The sequence below is a fragment of the Engystomops pustulosus genome, chromosome 2 (genome assembly GCF_040894005.1).
Source record: "Engystomops pustulosus chromosome 2, aEngPut4.maternal, whole genome shotgun sequence".
Classification (NCBI taxonomy): Eukaryota; Metazoa; Chordata; class Amphibia; order Anura; family Leptodactylidae; genus Engystomops; species Engystomops pustulosus.
In genome coordinates this window covers 12,444,372-12,468,304 of record NC_092412.1, presented here as the reverse complement: position 1 = coordinate 12,468,304, position 23,933 = coordinate 12,444,372, and the positions used below count along the sequence as shown (strand labels likewise).

At 43.5% G+C, this 23,933-nt stretch overlaps 2 protein-coding genes across 4 annotated transcripts in view; one reads left to right on the top strand and one right to left on the bottom strand.

Moving 5' to 3' along the window:
• Positions 1-4,254, top strand: part of LOC140119962 (uncharacterized) — a 54,155-nt gene extending 49,901 nt beyond the window's left edge. Inside the window, 2 exon segments of the mRNA XM_072139398.1 lie at positions 2,356-3,287; positions 3,290-4,254. Of these exon segments, the coding sequence (XP_071995499.1) occupies positions 2,356-3,287; positions 3,290-3,325 (968 nt within the window). The 3' untranslated portion in view covers positions 3,326-4,254.
• A 7,925-nt stretch (positions 4,255-12,179) lies between these two features.
• On the bottom strand, positions 12,180-22,265 carry LOC140119846 (uncharacterized). Of its 3 annotated transcripts, none has more exons than XM_072139269.1 (5): positions 22,182-22,265; positions 18,909-19,540; positions 18,551-18,795; positions 17,699-17,756; positions 12,180-15,325 (listed from the first exon to the last, which is right to left on the bottom strand). In XM_072139269.1, the coding sequence occupies exons 2-5, from the start codon at positions 18,991-18,993 to the stop codon at positions 14,508-14,510; spliced, it is 1,206 nt and encodes a 401-aa protein (XP_071995370.1). In that variant the 5' UTR covers positions 18,994-19,540; positions 22,182-22,265; the 3' UTR covers positions 12,180-14,507. The 3 variants fall into 3 exon arrangements, with proteins under 3 accessions (XP_071995370.1, XP_071995368.1, XP_071995369.1); XM_072139267.1 differs by having other exon boundaries at positions 12,226-15,325; positions 17,699-17,780; XM_072139268.1 differs by having other exon boundaries at positions 12,226-15,325; positions 17,699-17,780; positions 22,214-22,256.
• Positions 22,266-23,933: the final 1,668 nt, after the last annotated feature.

The following is a 23,933-nucleotide window of genomic DNA, read 5'->3' as shown; positions in this document are numbered from 1 at the left end:
AACATGCTTATGTTTTCGTTTATTTTATATCGGTGATTTTAACTTTTAGGATTTATTGTGTTTTTGTTTTTTTTACTGCATTTGTACACGCTCTAGGGTACTTTAATTCTAGGGTTTCTGATCGCTTTTTTTTCAGTAAAAAAAAAGTAAAAGTCAAATATTTTATATTAAAGGTTCCTCCCAACCCCCCCATTTCTTTCCCAACAATTAAAATCAAACATAAGAAATAACTGCTGCAGGGAGTAAACGTGCAGTGCTGCAGGTGTATAGTACATCGATAGGAATATAACAATATTTTTTTCAATGCAATATCGTTACTTACATTTTAACACAAACTAAGCACAAAGCTTTCTATTTCACCAAAGATAGCTGAGATTCTAAACTTGCTCTTATTAAAGGGCTGCTGAAGGTAGACCAGGAGTATTAATCCACCTTCCCCATATTTTTTAAAATTTTGAAATAAAATTCCTCTTTACATAAGTTCTATATTCTAAATATATAACCGCATTCATTTAGCTTAATTCGTGCCCAGGGTCTTGAATAAACAGTTTAATCCAGTTAATAAATTTTCGCCTGAACCCCATTTTGACTGCCCATAGAAATTCCTCCTCAACGCTGTCAAAATCTTTGGCAGCGTCGAGTGAGAATAGAGAACGATATAACCGCCCGATATACAAAGCATGTCCGGCATAAGACCTGATTGGTTTAAATGGATTAAAGAGGTAATCACTACCATTAATCGATTGGCCAAAACCTTGGCTATAATTTTGACTTATACCGGGAGCAACAATATTGGCCAGTATGAATCCGGATACTTATGATCCTTGCCTGGTTTTGGAAGCAAAATAAACACTGAACATGGAGGCCGGGATAACTTGTAATCCATCAGAGCCCTGAATGACCTGCAACAGGCGAGGAAATAGCAACTCCTTATGTTTTTTTAAAGGATTCCCCCAATAGACCGTCCATACCTGTCGCCTTCTCATAAGGAAGAGATTTCAGGGCCTCCTCAAGTTCCTCTACCGACAGCGGGGCTTCCAGCTGACGCCCTGCATGATTTTAATCCATGACGGCGTAGTGTGTTACTAATGGTAATCTTTGAGTCTGTGTTCCCAGATGGATTCAGGTCAGTGACCAGGTCCTTCTGTGTGGTTCCTGGCTGATTCCTGGCTTTTCTCAGTATCATCCTTACCCCATGCGGTGAGATCTTACCTGGAGCCCCAGACCAAGGAAGACTGACGTCATCTAGTGTTTCTTCCATTTTCTAATAACTGTGCTAACAGTTGTCTTCTCGCCAAGCTGCTGACTATGGTCCTGCAGCTCATCCAAGGCTTGTGCAGGTCTACAATTTTGTCCCTGTTGGTCTTGCCCATGGTGGAGAGTTTGGGGCATGATTCACTGTGTGTATACAGAAAACAAGAACAATGTGTAATTCATTCAGTTGCAAAGTAGGAGGGGTTTATTAAAGAAAAACTAAGCACTGGGAGAGCCAGAATTCTTGCTTGTCGATAGGGGATGAAATTCTAATTTAATGCAATAAAATGGTAATAATTATTTAAAAATCATACAATAGGGTTTTCCTATAAAGATTCTGTCTCACACAGTTGAAGTGCCTAGTGGCACTGTAGTATGGCAGTACAGGCAGTCCCCGGGTTACATACAAGATAGGGACTGTAGGTTTGTTCTTAAGTTGAATTTGTATGTAAGTCGAAACTGTATATTTTATCATTGTAGTTCCCGACAATTTTTTTTTTTTGCCCCAGTGACAATTGGAGTTTCAAATTTTTTTGCTGTAATTGGACCTAGAATGATCAATAAAGCTTCATTATAGACAATTTTAAGCTGATTATTGCAATCTGGGACTATTTTAAAGCATCCAGAGAGCTTCACCAGAGGTCACAGTGGGCAGAGGGGTCCGTCTGTAACTATGGGTTGTCTGTAAGTCGGGTGTCCTTAAGTAGGGGACCGCCTGTATATGGTAGGATCAATCAAACAAGTACCCCAGGAGGTCTGAATAATAGTAAAAAAAAAATCTTTTTGCCATTTTGCAACATTTAAAATGGAAACCTCCAATACTGATTTCTTGGTTATATTTTCCAGGAGATGAAAGTACAAGAGGTTCCCATGGACGTCCCCCCTCATCTCCTTGTGGTGAAGTAGAAGATAATCAGTCACATCTTTCCACAGAGGAGGGAAATCATGGAGAGAAGAGGAAGTTTTCATGTCCAAAATGTGACAAGTCTTTTAGTCAAGAATCAAATCTTCTCATTCATCTTCAAAGTCACCAAGAGAAAACGATGTTTTCATGTTCACAATGTGAGAAAAAATATACCCAGAAATCAAGTCTTGATCAACATGTGAAAATTCACACAGGAGAGAAGCCATATTCATGTCCAGAATGTGGGAAATGTTTTGTTCAGAAACCAAATCTTCTAAAACATCAGAGAATTCACACAGGGGAGAAGCCATATTCATGTCCCAAATGTAAAAAATGTTTTGTTCAGAAATCAAATCTTCTAAAACATCAGAGAACTCACACAGGTGAGAAACCATTTTCATGTCCTGAATGTGGGAAATGTTTTGCACAGAAATCAAATCTTGTTCAACATCGGAGAATTCACACAGGAGAGAAGCCATTTTCCTGTAATGAATGTGGAAAATGTTTTAGCGAAAATTCAAGTCTTTTTAGACATCGGAGAATTCACACAGGAGAGAAGCCATTTTCATGTCCGGAATGTGAAAAATGTTTTACTGAGAGAGCAAAGCTTTCTAGACATCTGAGAATTCACACAGGAGAGATGCAATTTTCATGTCCAGAATGTGAAAAATCTTTTAGGGAGAGAGCAAAGCTTTCTAGACATCTGAGAACTCACACAGGGGAGAAACCATTTTCTTGTCCTGAATGTGGGAAATGTTTTACCCGGAAATCACATCTTGTTGAACATGAGAAAATTCATACAGGAGAAAAACCATTTTCATGTCTGGAATGTGGGAAATCTTTTAGCGTGAAAGTAAGCCTTATAAGACATCAGAGAATTCACACAGAAGAGAAGCAATTTTCATGTCCTCAATGTGGAAAATGTTGTGGCGATAATTCAAATCTTGTTATACATCAGAGAATTCACACAGGACAGAAACCATTTTCATGTTCAGATTGTGGAAAATGTTTTAATAAGAAATCAAATCTTGTTCAACATCAGAGAATTCACACAGGAGAGAAGCCTTTTACATGTACTGTATGTGAGAAATGTTTTACCTGGAAATCAAATCTTGTTGAACATGAGAAAATTCACACAGGAGAGAAACCGTGTTAAAAATATTTTAATATAATTTATTAGTTTTCACATCATATAAAAAAATGTAACTGCTAATCATAAATACTGTGAGCAGGGAGAACAGGGTTATACTGAGTCTAGACATAGTCAAAGAAGTGAACAGAATGGGACAGCATCCAAATTTTTTTTCCCATGGACCACTGATCAGGGATGGGAATTGAGCTAAAAGTTTTTATCTAAGGGAGGACAACTATTATGCCTTCCATAATAAAATCTGTAGCACCTTCCTCCAGCCCAGAATGAAACATTTCCAACAACATTGGAAGTATAGTCTCTCCATATATCCTATAGAATGGATGACCATCCAATCCTGGACTGGTGTAGCCAGTGATAGGATAAGCTCCTCCAGTGTCAGTGGAAGGTCCATCTTCTCCTTTGTTACTGAGAGTTGGGGCAATGTGATATCTTCAAGGTAGCCTCTAAAAGTGATTTTGGAATGTATATAGACTGGAACCTTCAAGAACCTTAAAGATTAAGTGTCGTTTATCCATTATTTCCCCCTTTCTTTCCTCCCCATCACTCCCTATTCTCTGGCTCCTCTGCAGATATGGATACCGTCTGCCAGTCTTTTCCCTGGTGTACCCCTATGTGGGCTTTACTTTCCATACGATCCTTATATTTCTGTTTACCTTCCTCCAGATATGTGATTATCTTCCCTCAAATAATTCTCTTTTTGCAGGAAATATAAAAACAAAGAATAAATAATCTGATGTAGGTGAAATATGCGGTGGTAGACAAAGAAAGTACAAGAAGAGGCTCTTTAGGGACTTTGAAGACGGGGTCTCTTTTTGACCTCATTATAAAGTTTACGGGAAATTCACAATAAAATAAAATCATTTCCATAACAAGTGTACATTCTCTTTCCAAAATCTCTTAAACTTACTGACCTAATCATCCTTTGCTAATACATCAAAAACATATATACAACATATGTTACATGAAACAATACCATATGGGAAAAAGCATAAGAGGAACAAGAAAAAGCCAATGTGGTAACTAGTCTTGTAAGAAAAGCAATAAGCGAGAAAGATAAGTCATTTAAGGTGCTAAAACACAAAGGTAGCGATGAGGCATTACAGGATTATAGAGAGAAAAATAAATCCTGTAAAAAGCAGATAAAGTCTGCAAAAATAGAGACTGAGAGAAATATTGCCAGGGAGAATGAAAATAATCCCAAATTATTTTTCAAGTACTGTATATATATGATAAACTAAAAACGGAGAGTGTGGGCCCTCTGAGGAGTAACATGGGGGTCATGGTGGAAGGAGATGAGGAAAGGGCCAATCTACTGAATGTCGCCTTCTCGATTGTCATTACCCAGGAAATTTCCCTGGTGGAAGACACAATGAGGAATAATGTAAATTCTTTTTGGAATGTCAGCAGTTTAACCCAGGAAGAGGTGCGGTGCTGCTTCACAACCACTAAGATAGATAAATCACTGGGGCCAGATGGCATACACCCTCAGATTCTGCATGACCTATGTACCGTGACAGACCGTTATTTTTAATATTTGAAGATTCACTGAGGACTGGTTATGTACCACAGGACTGGCACAAAGCAAATGTGCTACCAATATACAAAAAAGAATCAAAAAGCAATCCTGGAAACTACAGACCTGTGAGTCTAACTTCTGTGGTGGGGAAAATATTTGAGGGGTTTGTTAGAGATGCTATCCTGGAGTATCTCACTGTACATGACCTTATAACCCAGCGTCAGCATGGGTTTATGAGAGATCGGTCCTGTCAGACTAATCTGATTGGTTTCTATGAGGAGGTAAGTTCAAGACTGGATCTGGAGGACGCTGTGGATGTTGTATATCTGGACTTTTCAAAGGCATTTGACACCGTGCCGCATAAAAGGTTGGTATATAAAATGAGACTGCTGGGAACAGGGGAAAATCTGTGTATTTGGGTAAGTAATTGGCTTAGTGATAGAAAACAGAGGGTCGTCATTAATGGCACATTCTCAGATTGGGTTGATGTTACCAGTGGAGTGCCACAGGGGTCAGTATTGGGGCCACTTCTTTTTAATATTTTTATTAATGACCTTGTTGTGGGTTTACACAGTCAAGTTTCAATATTTGCAGATGATACTAAGCTGTGTAAAGTAATTTATTCCGAGGCTGATAGTTTAGCATTACAGAAGGATTTGTGGAAGCTTGAGGGATGGGCAGAGAAATGGTTGATGAGGTTTATGTAGATAAATGTAATATAATTATGTTCTAAACAGTCAGTTACTTGGTAAAACTGGAGCTGAAAAGGACTTGGGGGTGTTGGTGGATGGTAAACTTAATTTTAGTGACCAGAGCCAGGCAGCTGCTGCTAAAGCAAATAAAATTATGGGATGTATCAAGAGAGGAATAGATTCTCATGATAAAGACATAGTTTTGCCCTTATACAAATCCCTGGTCAGACCACACATGGAATATTGTGTACAGTTTTGGGCACCAGTGTAAAAAAAGGATATAGTAGAGCTGGAACGGGTGCAGAGGAGAGCAACCAGGATTTTTAGGGGAATGGGGGGATTAGAATACAATGACCGATTACAAAATTTGGGATTATTCAGTTTAGAAAAAAGACGACTGAGGGGAGACCTCATTACAATGTACAAATACCTGAACGGACATAACAAGGATCTCTCCAAAGATCTTTTTATACCTAGGCCTGTGACCAGGACAAGGGGGCATCCTCTACGCCTAGAGGAAAGGAGGTTCTACCATCACCATAGACAGGGAGCATCCTCTACACCTTGAGGAGAGGCTGTTCTACCATCACCATAGACAGGGGGCATCCTCTACACCTAGAGGAGAGGAGGTTCTACCATCACAATAGACAGGGGACATCATCTACACCTAGAGGAGAGGAGGTTCTACCATCACCATAGACAGGGGCATCCTCTACACCTAGAGGAGAGGAGGTTCTACCATCACCATAGACAGGAGGCATCCTCTACACCTAGAGGAGAGGAGGTTCTACCATCACCATAGACAGGGGACATCCTCTACACCTAGAGGAGAGGCGGTTCTACCATCACCATAGACAGGGGGCATCCTCTACACCTAGAGGAGAGGAGGTGCTACCATCACCATAGACAGGGGGCTTCCTCTACACCTAGAGGAGAGGAGGTTCTATCATCACCATAGACAGGGGGCATCCTCTACACCTAGGGAAGAGGAGGTTCTACCATCACCATAGACAGGGGGACATCCTCTACACCTAGGGAAGAGGAGGTTCTACCATCACCATAGACAGGGGACATCCTCTACACCTAGAGCAGAGGAGGTTCTACCATCACCATAGACAGGGGGCATCCTCTACACCTAGGGAAGAGGAGGTTCTACCATCACCATAGACAGGGGACATCCTCTACACCTAGAGCAGAGGAGGTTCTATCATCACCATAGACAGGGGGCATCCTCTACACCTAGGGAAGAGGAGGTTCTACCATCACCATAGACAGGGGGACATCCTCTACACCTAGGGAAGAGGAGGTTCTACCATCACCATAGACAGGGGGACATCCTCTACACCTAGAGCAGAGGAGGTTCTACCATCACCATAGACAGGGGGCATCCTCTACACCTAGGGAAGAGGAGGTTCTACCATCACCATAGACAGGGGCATGCTCTACACCTAGAGGAGAGGAGGTACTACCATCACCATAGACAGGGGACATCCTCTACACCTAGAGGAGAGGTGGTTCTACCATCACCATAGACAGGGGGCATCCTCTACACCTAGAGGGAGGAGAGGAGGTTCTACGATCACCATAGACAGGGGACATTCTCTACACCTAGAGGAGAGGAGGTACTACCATCACCATAGACAGGGGGCATCCTCTACACCTAGAGGAGAGGAGGTTCTACTATCACCATAGACAGGGGGCATCCTTTACACCTAGAGGAGGATCTACCATGACCATCAACATCCTCTATGCTTAGAGGAAATGTGATTCTACCATTCCCATAGGTTCTTTACTGTAAGAGCAGTGAGACTGTGGAACTCTCTGCCGCAGGAGGTTGTTATGGCGGACTCTATGTACATGTTCAAGAGAGGCCTGGATGCCTTTCTGGAGAGAAAAAATATCACGGGTTATATGGAAAAAACACTTGTTTAATTTTTAAAGGTTGGATGGACTTGCATCTTTTTCCGGCCTTATATACTATGGTACCATGATGATGTCTGCACTGTGACCAAGGGATGGACTGTCTCCGTCAATATAGTTATCCAGTGGGGTTTTACTCTATTCCCGCATCCTTCTTCCCGTTCTTATTCTAGCCCATGTACCATCGGGGAGTGGTCTGATTGGTTTGTACCTCATATTTCATGCATATTACATATGGTAGGGCTATATTAGTTAGCAGGTCAGTCATCAACATGAAACATGAAGGGATTTTGAAAAGTAAAGGCTGTCCTTTGCAAATATAGTGAAGGAAAAAATAATTTGATCCTTTGCTGATTTTGTAAGTTTGCCCACAGACAAAAACATAAATCGCCTGAAATTTTAAGTTAATTTTAATATTTAGAGAATATTAAAAAAATAATCCAGTTCATCACATTGTATAAACTATATAAATTTATTAGCCTCCCCCCTCAGTATACACACAGCCTGCCCCCAGTATATACAGCCTGCTTTCCCTCAGTATACACAGCCTGCCCCTCCTCAGTATATACAGCCTGCTTCCCCTCAGCATATACAGCCTCCCCCCTCAGTATACACAGCCTGGTTTACTGAGGGGAAGTATATACAGCCTTCTTCCCCTCAATATATACAGCCTGTTTCCCCCTGGTATACAGTCTCCCTCATCAGTATAGACAGCCTGGTTCCCCTCAGTATACACAGCCTCCCCCCTTAGTATATACAGTCTCCCGCATCAGTATACACAGCCTGGTTTACCGAGGGGAAGTACAGTCATGGCCATAAGTTTTGAGAATGATACAAATGTAAATTTTTACAAAGTCTCCTGCATTAGGTTTTATAATGGCAATTTGCATATACTCCAGATTGTTATAAAGAGTGATCACCTTAACAGAAATTAATTGCAATTTCAGTATTTGCCTAGAAAATAAACATTTTTTCCCCAAAAAATTTTTCAACTTCATTGCAGACGCCTTAAAAGGAGCAGCTAACATCGTTTCAGTGATTGCTCCAGTATCAAAGGTGTGGGTGATGATGAGGACAGGGCTGGAGATCAATCTGTCATGATTAAGTAAGAATCGCACCACTGGACACTTTAAAAGGAGGCTGGTGCTTGGCATCATTGTTTCTCTTCTGTTAACCATGGTTATCTCTAAAGAAACACGTGTAGTCATCATTGCACTGCACAAAACTGGCCTAACAGGGAAGAGTATCGCAGCTAGAAAGATTGCACCTCAGTCACCAATCAATCGCATCATCAATGAATTCATGGAGAGAGGTTCCATTGTTGCCAAAAAGGCTCTAGAGTGCCCAAGAAGGACCAGCAAGCGCCAGGACATCTCTTAAAAGTGTTTCAGCTTGGGGATGGGGCTGCCAGTAGTGGAAAGCTTACTCAGGAATGGCAGCAGGCAGGTGTGAGGCATCTGCACGTACTGTGAGACTGTGGAGACTCTTGGAGCAAGGCCTGGTGTCAGGAGGGCAGCAAAGAAGCCACTTCTCTCCAGAAACCATCAGGGACAGACTGATATTCTGCAGGAGGTACAGGGAGTGGACTTCTGAGGACTGGGGGAAAGTCATTTTCTCTGATGATCCCCTTTCCGATTGTTTGGAACATCTGGAAAACAGCTTGTTGGGAGAAGACAAGGTGAGCGATGCCACCAGTCTTGTCTCCTGCCACCTGTAAAGCCTCCTGCAGCCATTCATGTGTGGGGCGGCTTCTCAGCCAAGGGAATCGGCTCTCTCACAGTCTTGCCTAAAAACACATCCATGAATAAAGAATGGGATCAGAATGTCCTCCAAGAGCAACTTCTCCCAACCAAGAGCTGTTTGGTGATCAACAATGCCTTTTCCAGCATGATGGAGCACCTTGCCATAAAGCAAAGGTGATAACTAAATGGCTCAGGGAACAAAACCTAGAGATTTTGGATCCATGGCCTGGAAACTACCCAGATCTTAAAAGCATTGAGAACTTGTGGTCAATCATCAAGAGATGGGTGGACAACAAAAACCAACAAATTGTGACAAAAGGTCCTGAAGAAGAAGGGTCAACACTGCAAATTCTGACAGATTTACTGACAGATTTACTTACCCGGCCCCGTTGCGATCCCGCGGTGCGTTGTCTGATGAGGATTCGGGTCCATCGTAATTCACTAAGATCGTGCGTCTGAGTTCCTGCATTTATCGCTGTTGCGCCGAGGTCCACCAGAGTTCACCTGCTTCTTCCCGGTGCATGTGAGTGCTTGATCTTGCGACACAAATCCTTTTTTAAATTCTGCGGTTTGTCCGACGGCCGCCCCCCCGATTTCTGTCGTGTGTAAGCCGGCGCCGATGCACCAAAATCCCGGGGCAATTCAGCGCAAAACGAAATATTCGGGAAACCCAACGAAAGTGCGGCGTTCGGATCCTTAGTAAACGAGCCCCAATGTGTGTAGTGACACAGGCCAGCATGTGTGATGATGTCATCACGCACTCTGGGCTGTGTCCTGCAGAGCGATGCACACATGCGCTCTGTGCTGCACCATTCTGCCTTTCAATTACGTCAGTGCCTTAAAGGCAGCTATGTAATAGATTTTTTAGGCAGTATGGACTTGCCAGCTTTTGACAAGTCTGTACCGCCGCCCCTATGAGGGTCTGCAATCTGCCACCTGAGGCGGCGACTTCAATAGGGATGAACATGATCGCATCTTTCATGGTAGGGTGAAGTAATTTAAAATGAGGGAGTTCACTGAGAAGGCAAACTCCATAGTACGTTGCTTACTACCGATACCTTACTGCCTAGTAACCGGGCCAAGGGATGCGACTTGTGCGCACTGAGAGGGTTCATATGTAATTTCACATACCAGAGGGAAAGGGTGAAAACAACGTACTGAAGGGCCATTTGCCCTTAAAGGGGTGTTCCCATTTCAGCAAATAAATGTTATTGTTTGAATAATGAAAAGTTACACAAGTTTCCAATATACTTTCTGTATCAATTCCTCACAGTTTTCTAGATCTCTACTTGCTGTCCTGCTATTGAAAGCTTCATTGTTTATTTCCAGTGGATAGAAATCTGACCATGGTCACACAGGTGCCTGGATCGTTATAACACACAGCTGATTATTCTCTCTGATACTAACGAGCTGTGCACCTGTGTGACCATGGTCAGGTGGTCCAGTAAACAATGAAGCTTTCTGTAGAATCAGCAAGCAGAGATCTAGAAAACTAAACAATTGTTACAGAAAGTATATTGGAAAATTGTATAATTTTTCATAATACAAACAATAACATTAATTTGCAGAAATGGGAATAGCCCTTTAAGCTCAACACAGACCTGCTTCATGGGGTCACCATGCACGCTCCATTTCCGTGCAATACAGGTGTGAGTGAGAGAGGGGACTGAAGTGGTTAGGGCACGTCCCTGGATGGCGACATGTGCTGTAGATTCAAACAGAAAGATGACGTCACCGGGAAAGTGGGCTGGGCAAGGATTGTGAGTGGCAGAGAGGAGGCGGGGCAGCTTGACTGTGTGGTGGAGCTCCTCCGCCTCCCTGACTGGGTGACATTTTACGGTGACCTATATAACATTCAAAATAGTGAAGGTATGTCCTGAAGGCATTCTCGCCTGACTATACCCGAAAATGGGACCTCTGCCTTACAATCCAGATGAATTATTATTTGAATATAAATTGCTATTTTATGCCTGTCTGTCAGAAACTTTGGAATAACTTTTAGTATGAAAAAAAAGAAAAGTTTTTTCTGTAGACTGATGCACCCTGGTCTCTGTAAATATCGATAGTATCAGAGATGACCATAAGGGTCTTTGGATACATGAGGCTTTAACCGTCCTCGTCCACGTTGCAAAGGTGAGTTTCGCATTATAGGAGTCTGGTTTCCAGTGCTGGAATGGAGTAAACCAGGAAAGACGCACCGTCCTTCTGAAGATTAGCTCAAGACTGCTTTATTCTCTTTGGCACTGAAACTCTTCTCTGGAAAGTCATAACACACTCTTCAAGGGGTGGGCAAGTACACAAGCGGGCAATACTATTGGATGGTTTGACCCTGGAAATGCAACACTATTGGATGTAAGCACGCAAAGGAATGTAGAACCATTGGCTGTCTTCACATAAACAAAATGCCCAGATGTTCACCTGGATACCTTCCTCCAGGTGGTGCTAGCGAGCACTAAGTCTTTGTGTGCTTAGGGACGCACCCCACCCAAACTTTAGTTTTCACTACACCAAGTTATGTGAAATGAATGCTGAGTCTTTAAAATGTCTGACAGTAAGATGGCATTCAAGACCAGTGTGATATCCTTAACAATAGCCACTGGTGACTGGTTCATTCGGCATTATCTATCTGTTTATTTATTTTATCCCCTGATCAAATCTCAGTCCCCTAGTGATGTTAACAATAAAGATAATTTTTAACCCTTTACATTATAATGTTACTCAGTTTTATTGCTGTTTTGGCTCCATCACTCAAGATTCAAGTGTGAGTGAAGACTCTCTAGGCAGTCACTTCATAATCCCTCTAGTTCTGTTAGCTGACAATGTGCTTACATTATCAGGTTACAGGTTTATATACCCTTTAATTTAGCTTCTGAACATTGTAATAGTATCTGATACCTAAAAATGAGATCCATGAGAAGCCTATTACACACAATGACACAGTCAGCTCTACTACATCTCTGCTAGCCCACAACACATAGGCCTGCTGTGCCATCCTCCCCTTATAAAGCAATTATCTATCTGTACTTTTATACTTCTCACACTGTTGCCGGCAGAATGCCTGTGTCAGTGTGACTGCAGGAGGCGGAGCTTGAGTGCAGGGGGCAGGGCTAGCATGCAAGGAGCAGAGAGAGAGACAGATAAATCGCAGGGTCTGGTAAGCCATCTTGGATTTCTGTGTGACAGCCGTGGAGCTAAGTCTGAAGTTACAGGGTTGTGTCTAGGGGCAACTGAAATTGTGTACAGCAGGACTGATAGACACAGGTTGGAATTATATCTGTGAAATCCTATATTTTTGTTAACACATTCTCTAATTCACTGTTATTATTTAAGAAACTTGTCTTCGTGGGAATACCCCTTTAAAGAATGGCGGGACCATCGTACATGTCACCTCCTGCTCCTGCCCTTCATCCTCATAGACTGAGCGGGGTCCTCTCTCCTATGGTTTCTTCTCTGTAATGTCAGTGTTTGTTTTATTTATATATGTACCCCATGAATCTATTATTATGGACTTGCTGGTAGATGAAATTGCCAGTACGGTGCCCTTGTAATATTGGGGGTGTTGTGAGTGTGCCCCAGCCATTCACCTATCACCACACTAGTGCAGCATTTACTGTCTTCAGATTTGCCAGGCACCATCACCCGCTCTGTGAGCAGATTCCTTTCTGAAGAAAGTTGGGTAATTTTGACTGATTGTTCCCATTTCCCAAATACGATAATTATGTCGATGAAAGAATCACACCCCACCAGTATCTACTGATGCGGCTGGGAGCATCACACACATCTTACTGCTCTGATCTCTGTAGATTCATTCATTTTACTCACAGGAACAAAAACAAACAACAATGGTGAAATATCTGGTACAAAAGTGCGGAGAATTACCACTCAGAGCTCTGTACATAGGAAATACAGGCAGTCCCCGGGTTACGTACAAGATAGGGTCCGGAGGTTTGTTCTTAAGTTGAATTTGTATGTAAGTCGAAACTGTATATTTTAAAATTTTAGCTCCAGACAAAAATAATTTTGGCCCCAGTGACAATTGGAGTATAAACATTTTTTGCTGTAATGGGACCAAGGATTATCAATAAAGCTTCATTACAGACACCTTACAGCTGATCACTGCAGTCTGGGACTATAGTAACATCCAGAGAGCTTCACCAGAGGTCAGAGGGGTCTGTCTGTAACTATGGGTTGTCTGTAAGTCAGGTGTCCTTAAGTAGGGGACCGCCTGTACAATTATTCCAACGATGTAAGGCGTACACAGGGTGCAGCATATATTCTGCTTCTCTAATGTCTCATCTCTATCTCTTCCTCCTTCTTTGTGTCTTTATTCTCGAACATTTTCTTTTATATTCTCCTTTTCTTCAGTGCCTTTATCTGATTCCCTATATACTCGCATTGCACATATTAATATTCCACACAGATCTGTATATGTATACTTCGTGTATACACCTACCTCCACGTTCAAAGTGACGTATAAACCTCATGCATATATTTTACTCCTATTTATTAGCCGCATCCTATGTTTTCTAAATTGTAATGTGGAGTGCCTGGATTTATGCATGTACAAATAATTGGGACTGGATTCCTAATCCTTAAAGCACCCACATCTGGATGTGCATCTGTATATTCCTAATCCATGTTTCCATACATCTGCAATGTCTTCTTCACACATATATATTGTTCTTCACATGCTATTTTGTTCGCACCGCTCCGCGCGTATCTCCCGATAAGTAAGCAGATGTGCCGAACATCTGTAATCTATTCTGCACTGTGTTCTGCACTGTGTTTTTATCTTAAATGATCCTGTGTTCACTGTGTTCACTGTTTTTATTCTATTCTTCACTGTTCTTCACATCTGCTAACTTGTCGGGAGATAATATACGCGCGCGGAACAGTGAAGAATAGATCGCAGATGTTTGCAACTTATCAGAAGACATTATTTTTCAATTAAATAAAACATTTTATTCCCGAACCTTGGTCCCTTTGAAAAAGTCCCATTGACTTAAAAAAACGCGTGTGAAAAACGCACCGAAAACGCAAAAAACCGCGAACAAAAATGAAACAAAAACGCAGCAAAAACGTCAGTTTTTCACGCATTGCACCCTGACGTGAAACGCAACGCTAGTGTGCAAGAGGCCTTAGCCTGTCCATGCAGACCAAGATAACACAAGCAGCTGCAATCCACAGCGAGTTGAAGTTCTGGGGTCAGTGACTCAGTTCTGTTGTCATAGGCGACCACAACACTCAGTGAATCATTCCTTCTCGCTTGGCCACAGCATCTGATACCAAGGAATTCTGGGCGTGGCACCCCTCAGAAACGTGGTGGTCAGGGATGGCCAAGAGACGGCCCTGTAAATGGCTTCTCTCCTCTATGAGTTCTCTGATGTCTAATAAAATGTGATTTGTGGGTAAAACATTTTCCACATTCATCACATGAAAACGGCTTCTCTTCTGTGTGAGTTCTCTCATGGTAAACAAGATGTGACCTGTGAGTAAAACATTTCCCACATTCATTACACGTAAATGGCTTCTCTCCTGTGTGAATTCTCTGATGTAGAAGAAGAGCCGATTTCTGAGTAAAACATTTTCCACATTCATCGCATGTAAATGGCTTCTCCCCTGTGTGAGTTCTCTGGTGTGGAATAAGATATGATTTCTGAGCAAAACACTTTCCACATTCAGTACATAAAAATGGCTTCTCTCCTGTGTGAGTTCTCAGATGTTTTAGAAGACTTGATCTCTGAGCAAAACATTTTTCACATTCTGAACATGGAAATGGCTTCTCACCAGTGTGTACTTTATCATGTTGAACAAGTAAGGTTTTACGGATAAAACGTTTTCCGCATTTGTTACACAAAAAGGGCTTCTCTCTTATGTGAATTCCCTGATGTATAACAAAATGTGATTTCTGCATAAAACATTTCCCGCATTCTGAACATAAAAAAATCTCTTCCTCTCGGTGACTTTGAAGATGAATGAGAAGATTTGATTCTTGACTAAAACACTTCTCACTTTTCCAACACGGAAATTTCCTCTTCTCTCCATGATTTCCCTCCTCTGTGGAAAGATGTGACTGATTATCTTCTACTTCACCACAAGGAGATGAGGGGGGACGTCCATGGGAACCTCTTGTACTTTCATCTCCTGGAAAATATAACCAAGAAATCAGTATTGGAAGTTTCCTTTTCCCAGTTACGAGCAGAAGTGAAGCGATCAGTCAGTAACATACAGAGAACATAGAATATACATAGAAAAATCATGTAGAATTGCAAATATAAACCAATGACATAAAATTTAGATATAATTCATGACTTATGAGGGTTGTATAACCAGACATACAATCTCACGCTGGAGCCACGACTAGAAGTCCTAGAAACCAGATAAATTAGTTGGGGGAGTCCCCAGGCAGCCATATATACAGGACAGCTACCAGTGGTGGATTAGGAAGACCAGAGGTCCTGGGTCATGTAACAATCTTGTGCCCCCTGTCCCCTCTTCCCCAGGTGCCACACAACTAATCTATAGACACTGTCCCCCTTCTGTGCCGGGTGGTTACTTCTCGATAGCGTCAGATCAAACTTATCGCCCATGCAGGTCACAGTTTGGCATTAACATGATCTGAATGCACCGTAAAGTTATCTGAAGATAAATGCAATGAATCTCAACTGTGTCAATACAGACATACACTTCTTTTTTTTAACAGAGGATTTGCGGATCCATTTTTTGCGGATCCTCAGACTACAGTCCATGACTGATGTGTGAATACAGTTCTGGCTAGGACACGCTGTACTTCTGTAGTGGATCGGTCACACGGTCTGTTACAATAATGTCTGTGGGCTGTGATCCCCTACAATGTATTGCATTTAGTGCAGCTGTAATCATGATTACTAACTACCCTCACTGAGGTTGGTCCGTGAAATCTGCGCATGATCCTTTTTCAATGATGGAGCACGGCTGTGGCGTCAAGGTGGGTGAGGCAGGTGGTTCTGGGTGAGGCAAGTGGTTTATGTAGGAAAGTAAGGAGGACCCTTTTAGGGTGGGGTGTTACAGAGCTGGAGACGTATAAGCGCCAGGAGCTCTGTGCTGTGTAACTGAGATACAGTAAGGGCCCATTCACACACATTTGGTCCATGAATAATGTGCCATATCTTTCCCTCCAGAAACATGGTGTGTCTGCATTTCATGGGTCTTTATTTTATTTGAAAACCAGTAATAGAAAGATATGGCAAGATAAGATGAAAACTACCTCATATTTATCAGAAGTGTCTGAGAGCATACTGTTGTAGCTGCCCAATCAGAACTCAGCTTTCATTTTCTCACAGCAGTTTATAAAATCAAAGCTGAGCTCTGATTGGTTGCCGTGGGCAAATAGAATAGTTTGACATCAGACACTTCCCCGTCAATAACACACTATGGGAGTACATGGTAACACATATTTTCTTTGCTGCTTATCTGGTCAGTCTTTGGTTCAGAGAGGGTTAACAGTGCTGGATGGGGATTAGTTATTCAAATGAGTTTCTGCCCAGATACTAGCAGTTATTTTTAGTTGTAGGTTTTCTGCCCAGCAGCAGCGCAGGATTGGTGGGAAGGTCTGCCTCATGATTGGATGAAGGTTTTCAGGCGGGAAAAGCAGTGTGACATATAACAGCTGTAATCCTGTCTTTACCTCACAACAGCCACACAAACCACCAACCACATTTCATTTCACCCATGAAATCCTCCTACTACGGTTATTCCATTTAGGGACCTTTGAAGTGCCAGAAAGCAGACAGAAGGTAAGCCTCCTCTATTCCCCAGGAAGCTTGATGCTAGCACCATATGTAGGAAGTTAATTGGAGGGGCCCATAATATTCACACAGCTCAGGGCCCCCAGCAGTTTTAATCCAACCCTGTATGTAATAGCAGAGCTGTCAGCAGCAGTACTCCTCTGGAAGCGTCAAATGATTTGGACATGTCGTAACATCCCAGAGAGTCAGGGACCCTGGGAGGCCACCCATAACACCCATATAATAATCTCCCATTTATAACTGTACTATAACATCACTACTAGGACCAGGACTTTAAATCAAATTCTTGTCTGATAAAACAAGTCAGAATTGCACTCCACTACTCCTGCCAGGACCTTGATCTTATATTCATGATACTGTCATAAGTTCCTGGCAGGGCGATTGTTCATGGACAGATAGAAATCACATGACCCTCCTTCTGTGGCCGAGTTATGGTCAGTAATGTCTGGCTGATGAGGTAAAAGACAAGCGGCTTCACTTTACATATCAAGAAAGCGGAGCAGAACATCTAACAGATGGATATTACCTGATATCCTGCCACCACAGACTGTATCCTCCAAATATTACAGTAACACAACATGTGTGTATAGACTGATCTGACTGACTGGAGGAGGAGACCAGAGACAGATGAGCCGGTGTCTATGTCATCTCCATCTCCTCCCCTGGATGTGACCTCTCCCTGCAATGTATAAGGGAAGAATAACCCACAAGATACATGAAAGGCTCTTACCCTCCTCTGTCACTGATGAGGGGATTTCCTCTCCGCTCCTCCTTCCACCACAACTTTCCTGGAAAGATCCAACATGAAGGACCTGAGAAAACAAGGAAATGTCTCCAGAGATTCTCTTATATCCAAGTGATGGACAGAAACCTCCAGAACCAGGAACTAAGGGGAATAATCTCCTGCAGGAGGAGACGGGATCCACATTCATCCAAATATTTTACTCATCAACATCAATGTCCTGGTTATATTACTGCATAACCCGATGTGACCCGATCCTGAGGTGGAGACTCATGGACACCAGGGAGAAGATTATTCATACTCCTGCTCTGGACTAGAAGTAACAGGTCACAGGATTTTATCACAACCTTTTATGAAGCTAGAAACCATTTGTAGCCACAACCTAAAACAGTTTCCATCAACATCTCCCCATAGACCAGTGATGGCAAACCTTTTAGAGACCGAGTGCCCAAACTACAAGAAAGACCCGCTTATTTATCGCAAAGTGCCAACACAGAAATGTAATTTGTGATTTATACTCCCTTCTCTGTCACAGTTTTCATTGATACCAGCCCCTGAGGACACCAATATAGCAGAAAATAGTCCCAGGTTCAGCTGTCACTTTAATATAGCTCTGTGCACAGCAAGTCCTGGGCTGTCTGGGACTGCAGGAAGATACCTGGAGTCATCTCTGGTGATGGCCTGAGCGCCCACAGAAAGGGCTCCGAGTGCCACCTCTGGCACCAGTGCCATAGGTTAGCCATCACTGCCATAGACCCTCCACCCACTGCTGCTGGAGAAGGTAAGTAGCTTCATTACATCCAACTATAGAGGATTTACAGGAATCTCAGCTCCATCTACCTGATGATCCAGTGGGATGTATTCTTCTGGTTCTTCTTTAACAATATGGAAATATTGGGGACTGGGACATCTCTCTGGTTCCTCTTTGATATCCCGGGAATCTCCAGGACTGGGACATCTCTCTGGTTCCTGTGTAATATCTCGGGAATCTCCAGGACTGGGACATCTCTCTGGTTCCTGTGTAATATCCCGGGAATCTCCAGGACGGGGACATCTCTCTGGTGGATTTCTCTGACTGGATCCATCTATAGGAAATATACACAGTGACTGATACATTGTCTATATGTGATGATGAGATGATGGAGGAGGTGACCTCACACCTGCTCTGTCCTCTATAATCAGGAAGGTCTCCTCTTACCTGGTGATGTGAGGGGCTGGTGGTCCTCCATCATGATGTCCTTGTACTGGTCCTTGTGTCCTTCTATATACTCCCACTCCTCCATGGAGAAATAGACAGTGACGTCCTGACACCTTATAGGAACCTGACACCCACAATGACACAGTCATCACCCAGACCCCTCCCTTGTGTTATTGTACAATGTCCCAGCATTCCTGGCAGCGCTCACCTCTCCGCTCAGCAGCTCAGTGATCCTGGAGGTAAGTTCTAGGATCTTCTGCTCATGTATCAGTGAATGAGGTGGAGGCTCGGTGATGGGGCTCTGGGTCCATCCTCCAGACACACGGGGGGTCACACACTCACCAGACGACTTCTTCACTACTGTGTAATCCTGTGTATGGGGAGACACTGATCACTACATAGATCCTAAGAATCCTTCACCTCTCCAGTCATTTCCCGCTGTTATTCCTAGAGATAAGAGCCGTGTCCTGGGAGACTCTCACCTCTCCGGTTATCAAGGAGATCATCTCCAGGGTGAGCTCCAGGATCCTGGCCGCCATCTGCTCTCTGTCCTTCTCCCGGATCCCTGGTGGATCATTGATGGAAAGGATCATCTTTAGGAGAAACCTCTGGGAGTCCTGGATCTATAGAACCTGAGGAAACATGACAAGAACTAAGAGCAAACTCTATATGAAGCAATTGTGTCCATGACATGTGTGATGTGACAGATGGGGATTCTCCAGACACTGGAGGGGAGGTCACTGGACTGAGGGAGGAGTGATGGCGCTGGACTGTGCCGCTCCTCACTAATAGCAGGCACTGGACCCGACATGGAAGATAAAGTGGGGACAGGAGACAAGAAAAAAGGGCGCTGGATGTGTAGGTTAACTCAGGATAGCTGGATATCAATAATTTGTATAGGTGTACACTCACCTTGTTGAGTTTCGCAAAATGGCACAACACATATAGCAGGTATTGTTAAAATTGGAGCGGTCTGCAGCCTCTTGGGGTTCCGGTGGGTTTACCTGTCCGGTGTGGGAACAGCGAGTTTCTCCGATATGGGTTTCTATTGGATATCCCCAATTCGATCAAAGAAAGTTTGGCGCGGTCCGTTCCGTTAGTATTGTTTATTATATATAAAATCAAAATATAATAAAAACATAAAAAGCAAAACGCGTTTCGAACCCGTAACGGGTTCTTCGTCAGTTGCATTACATGGTGTGTATTGGTAGCTCATATATAAAGCAATAGTGTTTGGTGGGTTGATGACCCGGTAACCAGGTGACCTAGCAGTATTAACAATAGATTGCCGAACAATCAATGAGGGACTCCTCTAAAACAATCTAAAAACCACTAAAATTCAGCATTTTATGTCCATGATATTCAGAAAAAATATTATCTATAGGTGAAAGAACCTTTATAGTGTATTGCTGTACTTAAATTGTATTGATAGAGTGAATACCTTGCTGCATGATTACTCACTATCCGCTATGCGGTCTGGATCCTTAAAAAAACTACTAAAATGGCTTCCCTCTAATGTTAGAACTACAACTACCAAAGCTCATAGGGACCAAAATTTCTCCTACAGAGGCTTTGGGAGACCAAACTAGTTCCGTGGTTTTCACTTCAGAGTTTACTGGATAAGGTAAGTGGACTACTTGATAGTGAATGCGCTGCGAAGTTCTTGCGTTATAAACTCCAGGGTAAAGCAGTTTAATAGAATGGGACAAAAAAAGTGTGTGTTCAGATTTCAAACTAAAATCGTTTCTGTGACCTCATTTAGTCCATCGGGTTTTAAGGTTTTTAATCTGTAGATCCGGTATATTTCCCTTCTTTTTAAAACTTCGAATCTACTGGATACGTCTTCAGTTATGTGGTCTATTGGTATGATATTAAACTTTCCTTCATTTTTATGTTTTATCTCCATGTGTCTCAACAGGCTGTGTTTTTTATTTCCATGACTGATGTTAAAACGATGTTGGCTTAGCCTGCAATGGAGCATGCTGGGAGTTGTGGTCCCTCCATATAGTGTGTGCGTGTGCTCCTGGAGCATGCTGGGAGTTGTAGTCCCTCCATATAGTGTGTGTGTGCTCCTGGAGCATGCTGGGAGTTGTGGTCCCTCCATATAGTGTGTGCGTGTGCTCCTGGAGCATGCTGGGAGTTGTAGTCCCTCCATATAGTGTGTGTGTGCTCCTGGAGCATGCTGGGAGTTGTAGTCCCTCCATACAGTGTGTGTGCTCCTGGAGCATGCTGGGAGTTGTAGTCCCTCCATATAGTGTGTGTGTGCTCCTGGAGCATGCTGGGAGTTGTGGTCCCTCCATATAGTGTGTGCGCGTGCTCCTGGAGCATGCTGGGAGTTGTAGTCCCTCCATATAGTGTGTGTGTGCTCCTGGAGCATGCTGGGAGTTGTGGTCCCTCCATATAGTGTGTGCGTGTGCTCCTGGAGCATGCTGGGAGTTGTAGTCCCTCCATATAGTGTGTGTGTGCTCCTGGAGCATGCTGGGAGTTGTAGTCCCTCCATACAGTGTGTGTGCTCCTGGAGCATGCTGGGAGTTGTAGTCCCTCCATATAGTGTGTGTGTGCTCCTGGAACATGCTGGGAGTTGTGGTCCCTCCATATAGTGTGTGCGCGTGCTCCTGGAGCATGCTGCGAGTTGTAGTCCCTCCATATAGTGTGTGCGCTCCTGGAGCATGCTGGGAGTTGTAGTCCCTCCATATAGTGTGTGTGCTCCTGGAGCATGCTGGGAGTTGTAGTCCCTCCATATAGTGTGTGTGTGCCTGGAGCATGCTGGGAGTTGTAGTCCTTCCATATAGTGTGTGTGTGCCTGGAGCATGCTGGGAGTTGTAGTCCTTCCATATAGTGTGTGTGCTCCTGGAGCATGCTGGGAGTTGTAGTCCCCCAATATAGTGCGTGTGCTCTTGGAGCATGCTGGGAGTTGTAGTCCCTCCATATAGTGTATGTGCTCCTGGAGCATGCTGGGAGTTGTAGTCCCTCCATATAGTGTGTGTGCTCCTGGAGCATGCTGGGAGTTGTAGTCCGTCCATATTGTGTGTATGTGTTCCTGGAGCATGCTGGGAGTTGTAGTCCCTCCATATAGTGTGTGTGTGCTCCTGGAGCATGCTGGGAGTTGTAGTCCCTCCATATAGTGTTTCTGCTCCTGGAGCATGCTGGGAGCTGTAGTCCCTCCATATAGTGTGTGTGCACCTGGAGCATGCTGGGAGTTGTAGTCCCTCCATATAGTGTGTGTGCTCCGGGAGCATGCTGGGAGTTGTAGTCCCTCCTCTGGTCACTTACCTCTTCTCTCCTCAGTGCAGGACACTCTGTACCTCACACAGGTCCTCTTGCTCACTATCCACTAGTCATGTGACCCGGGGAGTGTGATGTCACTGAGGGGGCGGGGCCTCTCGAGTGTACGTGTATAGAGAAGTGGTGGATGAAGGACCTGTGATGATGTAATAGATCATGTGATCAGTGTAGGCGGGGTGCTGGTTATGAGGGGGAGGAGTCTGTGCTGATCAGTGTAAATAATATTTAGATAATTTCCCTGAGGAGACCTGTATGTGGTGAGGACCGGGGGGTAAATTGAGGGGGTGCAGAGGTTGTGATCACACCTGGGCCCAAGAGGTTTAGGGGGCCCTTATGGTGTCACTTTCCCATATGAGAAGACTATTACTATAAACCGTACATTATAGTCGGGGGCCTGGCACAGACTTTGTACTGGTGCCCATCAGCTTCTAGTCACGCCACTGGTGGAGAATATTGTACAGGGTAAGAGGCAGCAGTACAGTAAAGAGCATGAGGGGCAGTACAGTATACAATATATGGAGCAGCAGTACAGTATAGAATATATGGAGCAGCGGTACAGTATAGAGCATGAGGGGTAGCAGTACAGTATAGAGAATAAGGAGCAGCAGTACAGTATAGAGCATGAGCAGCAGTACAGTATAGAATATATGGAGCAGTGGTACAGTATAGAGCATGATGAGCAGCAGTACAGTATAGAGAATAAGGAGCAGCAGTACAGTATAGAATATATGGAGAAGCGGTACAGTATAGAGCATGAGGAGCAGCGGTACAGTATAGAGCATGAGGGGAAGCAGTACAGTATAGAGCATGAGGGGCAGTACAGTATAGAATATATGGAGCAGCAGTACAGTATAGAGCAGGGGTCTCAAACTCGCGGCCCGCGGGCCAACTGCGGCCCGCGGGACAACATTTTGCGGCCCCCACCTGGAAAAGCACCGCCCGCCGTGTATTCACGGCGGCGGTCGGGTCGCGCTGCATGGAGAGGGCTCACGGGCTGAGCCCTCTCCATAGCCGGTAAGTCTTTGCTGCATATTGCTAGCACCGATCGCGGGTGTTTTTACAGCGTGGGCTGCCGGCAAAGCTGCCGGCAGCCTCAAAAAGATAGCGGCGCATGGGCGCCGCCATCTTACCTGGGATCGCCGCTCCCCCGGGGGCAGCGATCCGTCTCCATGGTAGCCTCGGGTCTTCCGTAGACCCGAGGCTATTTCGTTTTAACCCCTTCATTACAATGTGCTGATAGCACATTGTAATGAATGAGGAGGAAAATCCCCATATACTGCCATACTGTAGTATGGCAGTATATGGTAGGATCTATCAGACAACCTAGGGTTAAAGTACCCTAGGGAGTCTGAAAAATAGTATAAATAAAAATAAAAAAAAGTTTTTAAAAAAAAAATTATAATAAAAAAACATTAAATTTCAAATCACCCCCCTTTCCTTAGAAATGACATAAATATAAATAAACAGTAAAAATCATAAACACATCAGGTATCGACGCGTCCGAAAATGCCCGATCTATCAAAATATGATAACGTTTTTTACAATGCGTTTAACCCCGTTACGGAAAATAGCGCCCAAAGTCGAAAATGGCACTTTTTTGCCATTTTGAAAAATATAAAAAAATCTATAAAAAGTGATCAAAAGGTCGTACAGTCCTAAAAATGATATAATTGAAAATATTGTCATATTTCGCAAAAAATGACACCACCCACAGCTCCGTACACCAAAGTATAAAAAAGT